At 39.9% G+C, this 16,236-nt stretch overlaps 3 protein-coding genes across 3 annotated transcripts; all 3 read left to right on the top strand.

The window, feature by feature from the left end:
• The first annotated feature begins 730 nt into the window (after nt 1–730).
• Nucleotides 731–3,597, top strand: LOC306697543 (E3 ubiquitin-protein ligase NEURL3-like). The gene is made up of 4 exons (XM_079161523.1): nt 731–826; nt 1,967–2,479; nt 2,610–2,771; nt 2,896–3,597. The coding sequence occupies exons 1-4, from the start codon at nt 796–798 to the stop codon at nt 3,066–3,068; spliced, it is 879 nt and encodes a 292-aa protein (XP_079017649.1). The 5' UTR covers nt 731–795; the 3' UTR covers nt 3,069–3,597.
• Nucleotides 3,598–6,203: 2,606 nt separating this feature from the next.
• LOC306697704 (E3 ubiquitin-protein ligase NEURL3-like) lies at nt 6,204–8,271 on the top strand. The gene is made up of 4 exons (XM_079161732.1): nt 6,204–6,328; nt 6,682–7,194; nt 7,325–7,486; nt 7,611–8,271. Exons 1-4 carry the CDS (start codon nt 6,298–6,300, stop codon nt 7,781–7,783), a joined length of 879 nt encoding a protein of 292 aa, XP_079017858.1. The 5' UTR covers nt 6,204–6,297; the 3' UTR covers nt 7,784–8,271.
• Nucleotides 8,272–11,248: 2,977 nt separating this feature from the next.
• Nucleotides 11,249–13,330, top strand: LOC306697701 (E3 ubiquitin-protein ligase NEURL3-like). Its single transcript, XM_079161728.1, has 4 exons — nt 11,249–11,373; nt 11,721–12,233; nt 12,364–12,525; nt 12,650–13,330. Exons 1-4 carry the CDS (start codon nt 11,343–11,345, stop codon nt 12,820–12,822), a joined length of 879 nt encoding a protein of 292 aa, XP_079017854.1. The 5' UTR covers nt 11,249–11,342; the 3' UTR covers nt 12,823–13,330.
• Nucleotides 13,331–16,236: the final 2,906 nt, after the last annotated feature.

Below are 16,236 nucleotides of genomic sequence, written 5' to 3'. Positions count from 1 at the left end.
TTTTTAAGATTTTTCAGTTTAAATTAGTGATGAAATCACATATTCAGTGTTGAATGATACTTTGTGCTTTCACACTATTTCTACAGATGGATGGCGGCATTTTTGGGACTTTGGCAACATCTGTCTTTATTCATGGTCAAATATAAACTCCACACAGTTCTTTTCAGGCCCACTAAGAGGCAGTGTGGCACTGCGTATTATATGAATGTCCACTGCAGAACAAAGAGGACATTTTTGGCAAAGGGCATCTTGTTCACAGATTTTTGGAAACAGGGTATGGATTCTAACTTTGACATCCAAACAAACAGCATCAGGCAGAAGGAAGGATCCATTCACTAACATACATTATCAGACCAGTGATGGAATACAAATTGTATCTTCTAATTGTGTCTTTCCACATCTATCTATAGCTTGTTTCTCATCTGGACTGAGATTCCTGACTACTGCTCAACATGGGAGCAACAAAGCACAGAGTTCAGGACGTTAGGTTGTGATTTATGCTTGTATTGCTGCACTAAACGAATGATTCAAACAGAAACTTAACAAAATGATTTGTTTGTGAACCTGCCCGACCTTGCCAGCAGCAGGTAAATTTCCAAACTTTGGTTCCTCCCTGACTCCTCCTTTCACTGTCCATGTGATGCAGGAGGATGTTTGGTGTTCTGAAGACTCACGTGCACCAAGTTTTAAAAGCAGCAAACTCTCCAACTTCATGACAATTGCACGAAGATACAGACGAGAGCACATCTTCTATCAAAACCTTCAAACCTTCAAAGTACCTTCTGCCTCTTCAAGATGGTGAAAGAGAGTGACAACGGGAACTCTGGTGAGATATTTGTTCTTTGGTCTTTACAGTGACTTTGTATGCAACTTACAATACAGCTTTAAATGTCAATAAGACTCTCTGTTATAAACACACTTTGTCAAGTTCCATTTAAGAAGTCAGAACTAATATAAAGTCAGTTGTATATTATTACCAACTTAATACTAATAATGAAATCATGTAAATCGTAATTCATTTACAGTTTTTCATATTATTGACTCAAATGTTTGTGAAAGGGATTATTTTATAGCTCTTATCAATATCTTTTTGATAAAAAAATAGTACTTGACGTTGGTATGAAAGTAGTTTGCATAGTTAAGTTTTTTTATGCATATGTGCATCATGAAAACATCCCTATCTTCCTATTCTTTCAAAAGGCTACTGAAAGTCTCTACTCCATACATTCAAATTATTAAAAAAATCGGATTAGGTGAGAACCAAAACAGGAGCGCGTTGATAAGTGATGTAAAACAGATGATTAGCAAACGAGGAAGAAGACTTAAAAAAGCCACAAAAGGGTGAAATGAAGGAGATGACTAGAAACTACATGTTTTACTGGAAATGCTCAGCTTGTCACCGGTGAGTGAAAGGCTTCACATACAGGACATAGTTGCTTAACGCTACCCATGCGTTAGTCATGATTGGATAGTGTTTTCTTCCAAGTATTCATCTTTATATGAACTGCCCATCTTTCTCTGAAGTGAAAGCATGTGTGTGTGTTACTTTCATAATGACTTTTTTTTTTATTTTGTAGTTGTAAAATCTCATTCAGAATCAACTTTATCACTCTATTACCATGAATGATTAGCTAACATCCTGTTAGAATAAAGAGAAAATATAGGCATTGTAATCTTAATGTTATCTCAATGATAAAGATACGGTGTCATGGTGTTAAGAAATGAGTCTTTATTATGAGATTGTTTTATCAAACAGTGTCACTTATTCAGAACAGACTGAACAGAGGAAACGTCTCCATGCTACTGTTCACTTTTAAAATACAGAATTCTGCACAACATTTGTCGTAGTTTTTTTTTCTGTAATTACAGTGCCGATGTAATCTACATGATTGGAAATAATCAAACAATAATAAGTGAACATGGGTCGCACATCAAGATTCTCAACCGTGTTTTTGCTCCTTTGCAGTTGTTGGGTCAGAGACGTCACACAGATGTGGCCTGTCCTGCCTCGGTCCTTTGACCTTCCACCCTCTGGCTGTGGGAGACATGGTCAGCCTGAGCAATGGGTGTCGACGCGCAGAGAGGACGAGGAACACGTTCAAGAACGGCCTGGTGTTCAGCAGCCGCCCGGCAAAGATCCAGGAGAAGATTCGTCTGAGGGTCGAGAAAGATTGTTTCAACTGGCAAGGAGCTATGCGTGTTGGCTTCACCAACGTGTCGCCCTCGGACAGATCTCTGCCTCTGCCCAACATGGCCATCCCCAACCTCACTGACATCCAAGGGCACTGGGCTGCCCCAGTGCCTGAATCCCACTGCCAAGCAGGTTCAGAGCTGGAGTTCTGGCTCTCTGGTAAAGGCACCGTATACATCACAAGCCACAACATCAAGCAGCACAAGCTGCTGACAGGAGTGGATGTCAGCAAGCCGCTATGGGCCATGATAGACATCTATGGACAGACATGCGCCATTTCCCTCCTAGGTATGTTTACTACAATGGTGTATCGTTTGCTGTGCAGCCTGTTTTTCTTGTTCCTATTTGTTTCACATGCACTGACAAAGCCAAGTTCATGTTTACTTGTTACTAAAAGATGTACTACTCTTTGCTGCAGGCTCAGAGAGAAGGGAGCTGTTTTACACCAGACGGTCCTGTCCTGCACCTGAACACCTCACCTCACCTGATGCAGACAGCCTCAACAGTTTGATTCCTGTCTCAAGCCTCCATGGAAACAGTGATGAAAGCATCTCCTGTCTTGACATGAAAGTCCCATCAGGTAAGAAAGAGTCCTTCCAACCAAATGCAACCAGATTTCAGTGATTTCAGTGCACATTGGTCACCAGATAGAACCTATCCCTGATGACAATCTTGTAATTGTGATTCCTCTGATTTGATTCCAGATGGAGGCAGCGTAATGGACTGTGTGGTGTGCATGGAAAAACAGGCCAGAATCACTTTGTCTTGCGGCCACCAGTGTTTATGTAACCAGTGCGCTTTAAGTGTCTTCCAAAAGTTTGGCACATGCCCGCTGTGCCGATACAAGATCAGCGCTTCATCAGTGGGGGGTATGTGAGGTTTGTCTCTGGGCTGTTCTAAGCTCCAAGACGACAGGAAACACCAAACACAAGCTACTGAGTGACTGTGACAAAGAAAACACTCTGAGTAGCATCTACTTCATGTTAGCTGGTAGCCGCATCAATCGCAACCCAGCCAGGAACCTTTGTCACATGTCATTGAACTCTCTCAAATGTTGTACAGCATATGTGTAAGATAAGATGAACTGAGATGTTGAGGTGAATACACAAACTCATCATGTGAAAGAATGTAGGAAACTGCTTTCCTACACTTTTTATTGTGATTGTTAAATATGGATAATAGCAAGAATGTAACCTTTTGGTGAAGCCAATCAATGACAAATACTGTTTTGCACTCAGTTCAGCACAAAGTGTAATGTCATTCACAGTCACTGCACAGTGTATTTTGCCTCCTTGATGTTGTAAATCTTGAATCATTCTCTAATTTTGTAAAAAGAAAAAGAATAATTTATATTTTTATATTATTTGATCGTCAAAATATGACAATATCAATAAAAAGTTTTATATTTATAACAAAATTGTCTTTTATATTCTTATTTTCAAACCTACAATGTGTGTGTGATACAAATTCCTAAATGTTCTTTGTCTATTAACTTATTAAATTGATATAACTGTTAACTGTTATCCAATGAGATTTTCATTTTGGAGAACATTTGATAAAACAAGTTGACTTTGAGTTTTGTCACGAATGAACTGCCGAGCTCAAAATAAGAGCATGTTGTCAGATAAGGGCACATTATTCATGTTGCAAAGAATGATTTATAATTTAAAAAATGAACACAATACTAGCACATGACAGAAATCAGGAGTCTCAATAGTAGTTGCTGTCTCCACACTTACGAATACACTATTTACATTTAGAATTATAATTATTTGCATAAATAATGTAGCATATCTTCAATATGTTCCTGAAATGTGAAAGTGCAACAAGCTGTCAAGTTTCGTTATTACATGATATAGCCGTAAAAATCTAAATAAACTTTATCATTGCAGCAAAGCAAATGATTAACAAAGCCGGCTGAAAATAAAACAAATTACAGGTCAGGTGTTTGAATTCGACCTTCAGGGTCAAATGTGACTGATACTGTCATAATCAAACGTTTTTCCTCTGTTTCGTGTTTCCTTTGACAGTTTTCATCGTCTGCCCCGCGCTGATTAGTTTCACCTGTTGCCACCACACTTCCTGCTCACCTGTTCTCACTCCCTTAATTAGTCTGTCTCCACATACCAGCCCAGCTCCTTTGTGCTTTCTTGGTTTGTCTTCGTTTCGTTTCTGTTTCTGTCGCTACTGTATTCATTTCCCTCTCATTCAGCTGAGTGGGGGAGTACAGTCTTCAATTACACCTGAGTTTTGCCACAATATCGTGTGCTTGCTGTCACATTTGGAAACTGTGCATTTCTTTACTCCTGTTAGTTCTTATTTCAGTCTCAGATCGACACAATCCTCCTCCACCCCATTCTCCTTCAGTCTTAACTCTAAACCAGTCTTCCCAGTTGGTGCTTCTGAGCTCATCTGAACTTCCGCTTCATATCGCATCCATCTAGATCTACGTCAGTGCTCTATGTACTACCACCAGTGTCTAGACTCCATCGTGGGGGATATTCCTGAACAGCTCATGGCATCACTTCCCGTTTAAAACATTAATCTCAGAATGAGAAGAGATGATTTAAGCGATATGTTATAAACTAATTTCCACCTGCAGTCCCTATAATTATCTCACGATGGGGTCTAATTGGCAAAAGACTCCTATTTGTCCACCTTTCCTATTGTGCACTCTGTGACAAATAGATTAAGTGATTTGCTCTTTAATCCTCTTAAGCCAACAATTTAGGTTTAAGGTCATTAATGTTGGATCTCGCCCGTTTGACAAACAGATTCCTTTGCAGATGTAATCTTCCTGGTGATCTCCGATGCAAACATGAGGTTTGTCTTCTAGTAAACGTGACCCTCAAGGTTTGCATGCAAAGGATATGCATTACAGTAATGCATATTGTTAACACGTGCGCAGCCAACTTCTAAGGTTCATGACACGTGCACAGGTTTCAGTCATGTATCCCTTGTGTGGCCACGGAAATCTCACCAGATCACGTTCAATAACAAGTGACCGCATAACATATCAAAGAGAAAATCAGTGATGGGAACATATTGTTCTGCAGATATGATCTACATGATTTGCACAACAAGTATGAGAACAAGGAGGCGAGGTCACATTTGTACACAAATGGAAGCATTGTTTTTAAAATACATTACTTTGCTAATGTATTATTAATAAGGGGTAATTCTGCCATACATTTATTATTCAATTAAATACATGAAATGATGCATTGCTCTTATTCTACTCCATGAAATCATAACACAATGTAAATATAACTTTTATTATATTTATTGATAATGTGTTATTGATAAAGTGCTTATTTAGATTTTTCAGTTTAAATTAGTGATGAAATCACATTTTCAGTGTTGAATGATACTTTGTGCATTCACACTATTTCTACAGATGGATGGCGGCATTTGTTTGACTTTGGCAACATCTGTCTTTATTCATGGTCAAATATAAACTCCACACAGTTCTTTTCAGGCCCACTAAGAGGCAGTGTGGCACTGCGTATTATATGAATGTCCACTGCAGAACAAAGAGGACATTTTTGGCAAAGGGCATCTTGTTCACAGATTTTTGGAAACAGGGTATGGATTCTAACTTTGACATACAAACAAACAGCATCAGGCAGAAGGAAGGATCCATTCACTAACATACATTATCAGACCAGTGATGGAATACAAATTGTATCTTCTAATTGTGTCTTTCCACATCTATCTATAGCTTGTTTCTCATCTGGACTGAGATTCCTGACTACTGCTCAACATGGGAGCAACAAAGCACAGAGTTCAGGACGTCAGGTTGTGATTTATGCTTGTATTGCTGCACTAAACAAATGATTCAAACAGAAACTTAACAAAATGATTTGTTTGTGAACCTGCCCGACCTTGCCAGCAGCAGGTAAATTTCCAAACTTTGGTTCCTCCCTGACTCCTCCTTTCACTGTCCATGTGATGCAGGAGGATGTTTGGTGTTCTGAAGACTCACGTGCACCAAGTTTTAAAAGCAGCAAACTCTCCAACTTCATGACAATTGCACGAAGATACAGACGAGAGCACATCTTCTATCAAAACCTTCAAACCTTCAAAGTACCTTCTGCCTCTTCAAGATGGTGAAAGAGAGTGACAACGGGAACTCTGGTGAGATATTTGTTCTTTGGTCTTTACAGTGACTTTGTATGCAACTTACAATACTGCTTTAAATGTCAATAAGACTCTCTGTTATAAACACACTTTGTCAAGTTACATTTAAGAAGTCAGAACTAATATAAAGTCAGTTGTATATTATTACCAACTTAATACTAATAATGAAATCATGTAAATAGTAATTCATTTACAGTTTTTCATATTAGTGACTCAAATGTTGATGGTCGTAGTTTTATTTCTGTAATTACAGTGCAGATGTAATCTACATGATTAGAAATAATCAAACAATAATAAGTGAACATGGGTCGCACATCAAGATTCTCAACCGTGTTTTTGCTCCTTTGCAGTTGTTGGGTCAGAGACGTCACACAGATGTGGCCTGTCCTGCCTCGGTCCTTTGACCTTCCACCCTCTGGCTGTGGGAGACATGGTCAGCCTGAGCAATGGGTGTCGACGCGCAGAGAGGACGAGGAACACGTTCAAGAACGGCCTGGTGTTCAGCAGCCGCCCGGCAAAGATCCAGGAGAAGATTCGTCTGAGGGTCGAGAAAGATTTGTTCAACTGGCAAGGAGCTATGCGTGTTGGCTTCACCAACGTGTCGCCCTCGGACAGATCTCTGCCTCTGCCCAACATGGCCATCCCCAACCTCACTGACATCCAAGGGCACTGGGCTGCCCCAGTGCCTGAATCCCACTGCCAAGCAGGTTCAGAGCTGGAGTTCTGGCTCTCTGGTAAAGGCACCGTATACATCACAAGCCACAACATCAAGCAGCACAAGCTGCTGACAGGAGTGGATGTCAGCAAGCCGCTATGGGCCATGATAGACATCTATGGACAGACATGCGCCATTTCCCTCCTAGGTATGTTTACTACAATGGTGTATCGTTTGCTGTGCAGCCTGTTTTTCTTGTTCCTATTTGTTTCACATGCACTGACAAAGCCAAGTTCATGTTTACTTGTTACTAAAAGATGTATTACTCTTTGCTGCAGGCTCAGAGAGAAGGGAGCTGTTTTACACCAGACGGTCCTGTCCTGCACCTGAACACCTCACCTCACCTGATGCAGACAGCCTCAACAGTTTGATTCCTGTCTCAAGCCTCCATGGAAACAGTGATGAAAGCATCTCCTCTCGTGACATGAAAGTCCCATCAGGTAAGAAAGAGTCCTTCCAACCAAATGCAACCAGATTTCAGTGATTTCAGTGCACATTGGTCACCAGATAGAACCTATCCCTGATGACAATCTTGTAATTGTGATTCCTCTGATTTGATTGCAGATGGAGGCAGCGTAATGGACTGTGTGGTGTGCATGGAAAAACAGGCCAGAATCACTTTGTCTTGCGGCCACCAGTGTTTATGTAACCAGTGCGCTTTAAGTGTCTTCCAAAAGTTTGGCACATGCCCGCTGTGCCGATACAAGATCAGCGCTTCATCAGTGGGGGGTATGTGAGGTTTGTCTCTGGGCTGTTCTAAGCTCCAAGACGACAGGAAACACCAAATACAAGCTACTGAGTGACTGTGACAAAGAAAACACTCTGAGTAGCATCTACTTAATGTTAGCTGGTAGCCGCATCAATCGCAACCCAGCCAGGAACCTTTGTCACATGTTATTGAACTCTCTCAAATGTTGTACAGAATATGTGTAAGATAAGATGAACTGAGATGTTGAGGTGAATACACAAACTCATCATGTGAAAGAATGTAGGAAACTGCTTTACTACACGTTTTATTGTGACTGTTAAATATGGATAATAGCAAGAATGTAACCTTTTGGTGAAGCCAATCAATGACAAATACTGTTTTGCACTCAGTTCAGCACAAAGTGTAATGTCATTCACAGTCACTGCACAGTGTATTTTGCCTCCTTGATGTTGTAAATCTTGAATCATTCTCTAATTTTGTAAAAAGAAAAAGAATAATTTATATTTTTATATTATTTGATCGTCAAAATATGACAATATCAATAAAACGTTTTATATTTATAACAACATTGTCTTTTATATTCTTATTTTCAAACCTACAATGTGTGTGTGATACAAATTCCTAAATGTTCTTTGTCTATTAACTTATTAAATTGATATAACTGTTAACTGTTATCCAATGAGATTTTCATTTGGGAGAACATTTGATAAAACAAGTTGACTTTGGGTTTTGTCACGAATGAACTGCCGAGCTCAAAATAAGAGCATGTTGTCAGATAAGGGCACATTATTCATGTTGCAAAGAATGATTTATAATTAAAAAAATGAACACAATACTAGCACATGACAGAAATCACGAGTCTCAATAATAGTTGCTGTCTCCACACTTACGAATACACTGTTTACATGTATAATTATAATTATTTGCATAAATTATGTAGCATATCTTCAATAGGTTCCTGAAATGTGAAAGTGCAACAAGCTGTCAAGTTTCGTTATTACATGATATAGCCGTAAAAATCAAAATAAACTTTATCATTGCAGAAAAGCAAATGATTAACAAAGCGGTTGAAAATAAAACAAATTACAGGTCAGGTGTTTGAATTCGACCTTCAGGGTCAAATGTGACTGATACTGTCATAATCAAGCGTTTTTCCTCTGTTTCATGTTTCCTTTGACAGTTTTCATCGTCTGCCCCGCGCTGATTAGTTTCACCTGTTGCCACCACACTTCCTGCTCACCTGTTCTCACTCCCTTAATTAATCTGTCTCCACATACCAGCCCAGCTCCTTTGTGCTTTCTTGGTTTGTCTTCGTTTCTGTTTGTGCGTGACTTTGTCTGGTGTTTCCTGCCGGCCTTTTGGACTCTAAACCTGTAAGCCATGTTCAACAACTCACTGAGTTGTTTCTGCCTCCTCAACGGGAATCTGTGTTTTGGTCCGTCCCCTGCTGCCTGCTCTCCAAAATGACAGATGGTGCAAGAAATGAGCACCATCAGCACTAAATGTTTTTGTTGTCACCTATTCACATGTTAACTCATGAAACTTAGCAAAAGTTCAATCAGGAAGACTGTATTCTTGATCCCTACTGTATTTATCTCCCTCTCATTCAGCTGAGTGGGGGAGTACAGTCTTCAATTACACCAGGTTTTTGCCACAATATCATGTCCTTGCTGTCACATTTGGAAACTGTGCATTTCTTTACTCCTGTTAGTTCTTATTTCAGTCTCAGATCGACACAATCCTCCTCCACCCCATTCTCCTTCAGTCTTAACTCTAAACCAGTCTTCCCAGTTGGTGCTTCTGAGCTCATCTGAACTTCCGCTTCATATCGCATCCATCTAGATCTACGTCAGTGCTCTACGTACTACCACCAGTGTCTAGACTCCATCGTGGGGGATATTCCTGTACAGCTCATGGCATCACTTTCCCGTTTAAAACATTAATCTCAGAATGAGAAGAGATGATTTAAGCGATATGTTATAAACTAATTTCCACCTGCAGTCCCTATAATTATCTCACGATGGGGTCTAATTGGCAAAAGACTCCTATTTCTTCACCTTTCCTATTGTGCACTCTGTGACAAATAGATTAAGTGATTTGCTCTTAAGCCAACAATTTAGGTTTAAGGTCATTAATGTTGGATCTCGCCCGTTTGACAAACAGATTCCTTTGCAGATGTAATCTTCCTGATGATCTCCGATGCAAACATGAGGTTTGTCTTCTAGTAAACGTGACCCTCAAGGTTTGCATGCAAAGGATATGCATTACAGTAATGCATATTGTTAACACGTGCGCAGCCAACTTCTAAGGTTCATGACACCTGCACAGGTTTCAGTCATGTATCCCTTGTGTGGCCACGGAAATCTCACCAGATTACGTTCAATAACAAGTGACCGCATAACATGTCAAAGAGAAAATCATTCTGTTGTCAGGAAACTGATTGTTTTGCACCTTGCTCTTAGGTAACAATTACAGTTCGTGGCTCTGTTTTTGTTTTGTTTGAGATGGGAACATATTGTTCTGCAGATATGATCTACATGATTTGCACAACAAGTATGAGAACAAGGAGGCGAGGTCACATTTGTACACAAATGGAAGCATTGTTTTTAAAATACATTACTTTGCTTATGTATAATTAATAAGGGGTAATTCTGCCATGCATTTATTATTCAATTAAATACGATGAAATGATGCAATGCTCTTATTCTACTCCATGAAATCATAACACAATGTAAATATAACTTTTATTATATTTATTGATAATGTGTCTGTGATAGAGCTAGCTTAAGTGCTTATTAAGATTTTTCAGTTTAAATTAGTGATGAAATCACATTTTCAGTGTTGAATGATACTTTGTGCTTTCACACTATTTCTACAGATGGATGGCGGCATTTTTGGGACTTTGGCAACATCTGTCTTTATTCATGGTCAAATATAAACTCCACACAGTTCTTTTCAGGCCCACTAAGAGGCAGTGTGGCACTGCGTATTATATGAATGTCCACTGCAGAACAAAGAGGACATTTTTGGTAAAGGGCATCTTGTTCACAGATTTTTGGAAACAGGGTATGGATTCTAACTTTGACATACAAACAAACAGCATCAGGCAGAAGGAAGGATCCATTCACTAACATACATTATCAGACCAGTGATGGAATACAAATTGTATCTTCTAATTGTGTCTTTCCACATCTATCTATAGCTTGTTTCTCATCTGGACTGAGATTCCTGACTACTGCTCAACATGGGAGCAACAAAGCACAGAGTTCAGGACGTCAGGTTGTGATTTATGCTTGTATTGCTGCACTAAACAAATGATTCAAACAGAAACTTAACAAAATGATTTGTTTGTGAACCTGCCCGACCTTGCCAGCAGCAGGTAAATTTCCAAACTTTGGTTCCTCCCTGACTCCTCCTTTCACTGTCCATGTGATGCAGGAGGATGTTTGGTGTTCTGAAGACTCACGTGCACCACGTTTTAAAAGCAGCAAACTCTCCAACTTCATGACAATTGCACGAAGATACAGACGAGAGCACATCTTCTATCAAAACCTTCAAACCTTCAAAGTACCTTCTGCCTCTTCAAGATGGTGAAAGAGAGTGACAACGGGAACTCTGGTGAGATATTTGTTCTTTGGTCTTTACAGTGACTTTGTATGCAACTTACAATACAGCTTTAAATGTCAATAAGACTCTCTGTTATAAACACACTTTGTCAAGTTCCATTTAAGAAGTCAGAACTAATATAAAGTCAGTTGTATATTATTACCAACTTAATACTAATAATGAAATCATGTAAATAGTAATTCATTTACAGTTTTTCATATTAGTGACTCAAATGTTGGTGGTCGTAGTTTTTTTTCTGTAATTACAGTGCAGATGTAATCTACATGATTGGAAATAATCAAACAAGGGAACATGGGTCGCACATCAAGATTCTTAACCGTGCTTTTGCTCCTTTGCAGTTGTTGGGTCAGAGACGTCACACAGATGTGGCCTGTCCTGCCTCGGTCCTTTGACCTTCCACCCTCTGGCTGTGGGAGACATGGTCAGCCTGAGCAATGGGTGTCGACGCGCAGAGAGGACGAGGAGCACGTTCAAGAACGGCCTGGTGTTCAGCAGCCGCCCGGCAAAGATCCAGGAGAAGATTCGTCTGAGGGTCGAGAAAGATTTGTTCAACTGGCAAGGAGCTATGCGTGTTGGCTTCACCAACGTGTCGCCCTCGGACAGATCTCTGCCTCTGCCCAACATGGCCATCCCCAACCTCACTGACATCCAAGGGCACTGGGCTGCCCCAGTGCCTGAATCCCACTGCCAAGCAGGTTCAGAGCTGGAGTTCTGGCTCTCTGGTAAAGGCACCGTATACATCACAAGCCACAACATCAAGCAGCACAAGCTGCTGACAGGAGTGGATGTCAGCAAGCCGCTATGGGCCATGATAGACATCTATGGACAGACATGCGCCATTTCCCTCCTAGGTATGTTTACTACAATGGTGTATCGTTTGCTGTGCAGCCTGTTTTTCTTGTTCCTATTTGTTTCACATGCACTGACAAAGCCAAGTTAATGTTTACTTGTTACTAAAAGATGTAATACTCTTTGCTGCAGGCTCAGAGAGAAGGGAGCTGTTTTACACCAGACGGTCCTGTCCTGCACCTGAACACCTCACCTCACCTGATGCAGACAGCCTCAACAGTTTGATTCCTGTCTCAAGCCTCCATGGAAACAGTGATGAAAGCATCTCCTCTCGTGACATGAAAGTCCCATCAGGTAAGAAAGAGTCCTTCCAACCAAATGCAACCAGATTTCAGTGATTTCAGTGCACATTGGTCACCAGATAGAACCTATCCCTGATGACAATCTTGTAATTGTGATTCCTCTGATTTGATTGCAGATGGAGGCAGCGTAATGGACTGTGTGGTGTGCATGGAAAAACAGGCCAGAATCACTTTGTCTTGCGGCCACCAGTGTTTATGTAACCAGTGCGCTTTAAGTGTCTTCCAAAAGTTTGGCACATGCCCGCTGTGCCGATACAAGATCAGCGCTTCATCAGTGGGGGGTATGTGAGGTTTGTCTCTGGGCTGTTCTAAGCTCCAAGACGACAGGAAACACCAAATACAAGCTACTGAGTGACTGTGACAAAGAAAACACTCTGAGTAGCATCTACTTCATGTTAGCTGGTAGCCGCATCAATCGCAACCCAGCCAGGAACCTTTGTCACATGTTATTGAACTCTCTCAAATGTTGTACAGAATATGTGTAAGATAAGATGAACTGAGATGTTGAGGTGAATACACAAACTCATCATGTGAAAGAATGTAGGAAACTGCTTTACTACACGTTTTATTGTGACTGTTAAATATGGATAATAGCAAGAATGTAACCTTTTGGTGAAGCCAATCAATGACAAATACTGTTTTGCACTCAGTTCAGCACAAAGTGTAATGTCATTCACAGTCACTGCACAGTGTATTTTGCCTCCTTGATGTTGTAAATCTTGAATCATTCTCTAATTTTGTAAAAAGAAAAAGAATAATTTATATTTTTATATTATTTGATCGTCAAAATATGACAATATCAATAAAACGTTTTATATTTATAACAACATTGTCTTTTATATTCTTATTTTCAAACCTACAATGTGTGTGTGATACAAATTCCTAAATGTTCTTTGTCTATTAACTTATTAAATTGATATAACTGTTAACTGTTATCCAATGAGATTTTCATTTGGGAGAACATTTGATAAAACAAGTTGACTTTGAGTTTTGTCACGAATGAACTGCCGAGCTCAAAATAAGAGCATGTTGTCAGATAAGGGCACATTATTCATGTTGCAAAGAATGATTTATAATTAAAAAAATGAACACAATACTAGCACATGACAGAAATCACGAGTCTCAATAATAGTTGCTGTCTCCACACTTACGAATACACTGTTTACATGTATAATTATAATTATTTGCATAAATTATGTAGCATATCTTCAATAGGTTCCTGAAATGTGAAAGTGCAACAAGCTGTCAAGTTTCGTTATTACATGATATAGCCGTAAAAATCTAAATAAACTTTATCATTGCAGCAAAGCAAATGATTAACAAAGCCGGTTGAAAATAAAACAAATTACAGGTCAGGTGTTTGAGTTTGACCTTCAGGGTCAAATGTGACTGATACTGTCATAATCAAACGTTTTTCCTCTGTTTCGTGTTTCCTTTGCCAGTTTTCATCGTCTGCCCCGCGCTGATTAGTTTCACCTGTTGCCACCACACTTCCTGCTCACCTGTTCTCACTCCCTTAATTAATCCGTCTCCACATACCAGCCCAGCTCCTTTGTGCTTTCTTGGTTTGTCTTCGTTTCGTTTCTGTTTCTGTCGCTACTGTATTCATTTCCCTCTCATTCAGCTGAGTGGGGGAGTACAGTCTTCAATTACACCTGAGTTTTGCCACAATATCATGTCCTTGCTGTCACATTTGGAAACTGTGCATTTCTTTACTCCTGTTAGTTCTTATTTCAGTCTCAGATCGACACAATCCTCCTCCACCCCATTCTCCTTCAGTCTTAACTCTAAACCAGTCTTCCCAGTTGGTGCTTCTGATCTCATCTGAAGTTTCGCTTCATATCGCATCCATCTAGATCTACGTCAGTGCTTTTCTCCGCGTCACTACCACCAGTAGACTCAATCGAGGTGGGGGGGGGGGGGGGATATTCCTGAACAGCTCATGGCATCACTTCCCGTTTAAAACATTCATCTCAGAATGAGATGAGATGATTTAAGCGATATGTTATAAACTAATTTCCACCTGCAGTCCCTATAATTATCTCACGATGGGGTCTAATTGGCAAAAGACTCCTATTTCCTCACCTTTCCTGTTGTGCACTCTGTGACAAATAGATTAATTGATTTGCTCTTTAATCCTCTTAAGCCAACAATTTAGGTTTAAGGTCATTAATGTTGGATCTCGCCCGTTTGACAAACAGATTCCTTTGCAGATGTAATCTTCCTGATGATCTCCGATGCAAACATGAGGTTTGTCTTCTAGTAAACGTGACCCTCAAGGTTTGCATGCAAAGGATATGCATTACAGTAATGCATATTGTTAACACGTGCGCAGCCAACTTCTAAGGTTCATGACACCTGCACAGGTTTCAGTCATGTAATTGGCCATGGAAATCTCACCAGTTTACGTTCAATAACATGTCAAAGAGAAAATCATTCTGTTCGTGGCTCTGTTTTTGTTTTGTTTGAGATGGGAACATATTGTTCTGCAGATATGATCTACATGATTTGCACAACAAGTATGAGAACAAGGAGGCGAGGTCACATTTGTACACAAATGGAAGCATTGTTTTTAAAATACATTACTTTTCTAATGTGTTATTAATAATGGGTAATTCTGCCATGCATTTATTATTCAATTAAATATGATGAAATGATGCAATGCTCTTATTCTACTCCATGAAATCATAGCACAATGTAAATATAACTTTTATTATATTTATTGATAATGTGTCTGTGATAGAGCTAGCTTAAGTGCTTATTAAGATTTTTCAGTTTAAATTAGTGATGAAATCACATATTCAGTGTTGAATGATACTTTGTGCTTTCACACTATTTCTACAGATGGATGGCGGCATTTGTTTGACTTTGGCGACATCTGTCTTTATTCATGGTCAAATATAAACTCCACACAGTTCTTTTCAGGCCCACTAAGAGGCAGTGTGGCACTGCGTATTATATGAATGTCCACTGCAGAACAAAGAGGACATTTTTGGCAAAGGGCATCTTGTTCACAGATTTTTGGAAACAGGGTATGGATTCTAACTTTGACATACAAACAAACAGCATCAGGCAGAAGGAAGGATCCATTCACTAACATACATTATCAGACCAGTGATGGAATACAAATGTTAACTGCTAATGGTTTCTTTCCACATCTATTCATAGCTTGTTTCTCATCTGGACTGAGATTTCCCTGAAAGCAATTCAAGGTGACACTGTGGAGTGTGACGTGGTCATCTCCCGGGTCCAACGTGAAGATGGACTCCAGAGAAAGAGAGAGGTGTGACCTTTGGTTGCTGATCTCGCAGCCAACCTGTTAAATATTTATCTTGGATGGCAGAGCTGAGACTTTTGCTTCTGGACTCAGGGCCCAGGAATCCAGTAGGAGTCTGCAGACCAATATCTCAGGACAAGGAAATATGGGAGTCGGAACCGAAAAGATAAACCTCTAAGGAGCTTAACAGAAGCTTTACACTCTAGGTAAAGAATATACAACTGCTCTTCTGATGACACTGTGGACTTTAAAATGACAGCAGTAGCACTACTTCTCTTGGCTTTGCTGCAAGGCTTTCCTCACACTGGGTGAGTAGGTCTGGTGCTGGAACAGAACACGGAAACACTGAGTCTTTTCTGGGAAAAGTCGTTTGTGTGTGTGTGTGTGGGCCTTTGCATATGTGTGTATGCATCTGTGCTTAGAAAT

This window comes from Pholis gunnellus (assembly GCF_910591455.1).
Source record: "Pholis gunnellus genome assembly, chromosome: 6".
Lineage (NCBI taxonomy): Eukaryota > Metazoa > Chordata > Actinopteri > Perciformes > Pholidae > Pholis > Pholis gunnellus.
This window is presented reverse-complemented; position numbering and strand designations above follow the sequence as displayed.

Excerpts from the sequence above, each read along its gene's own strand:
- LOC306697543 (XM_079161523.1), top strand. The coding sequence starts at position 796 with ATGGTGAAAGAGAGTGACAACGGGAACTCTG. Across the intron at positions 827-1,966 it reads GAGTGACAACGGGAACTCTG|TTGTTGGGTCAGAGACGTCA; the intron begins GTGAGATATTTG and ends GCTCCTTTGCAG. Across the intron at positions 2,772-2,895 it reads TGACATGAAAGTCCCATCAG|ATGGAGGCAGCGTAATGGAC; the intron begins GTAAGAAAGAGT and ends ATTTGATTCCAG.
- LOC306697704 (XM_079161732.1), top strand. The coding sequence starts at position 6,298 with ATGGTGAAAGAGAGTGACAACGGGAACTCTG. Across the intron at positions 6,329-6,681 it reads GAGTGACAACGGGAACTCTG|TTGTTGGGTCAGAGACGTCA; the intron begins GTGAGATATTTG and ends GCTCCTTTGCAG. Across the intron at positions 7,195-7,324 it reads ATGCGCCATTTCCCTCCTAG|GCTCAGAGAGAAGGGAGCTG; the intron begins GTATGTTTACTA and ends TCTTTGCTGCAG.
- LOC306697701 (XM_079161728.1), top strand. The coding sequence starts at position 11,343 with ATGGTGAAAGAGAGTGACAACGGGAACTCTG. Across the intron at positions 11,374-11,720 it reads GAGTGACAACGGGAACTCTG|TTGTTGGGTCAGAGACGTCA; the intron begins GTGAGATATTTG and ends GCTCCTTTGCAG. Across the intron at positions 12,234-12,363 it reads ATGCGCCATTTCCCTCCTAG|GCTCAGAGAGAAGGGAGCTG; the intron begins GTATGTTTACTA and ends TCTTTGCTGCAG.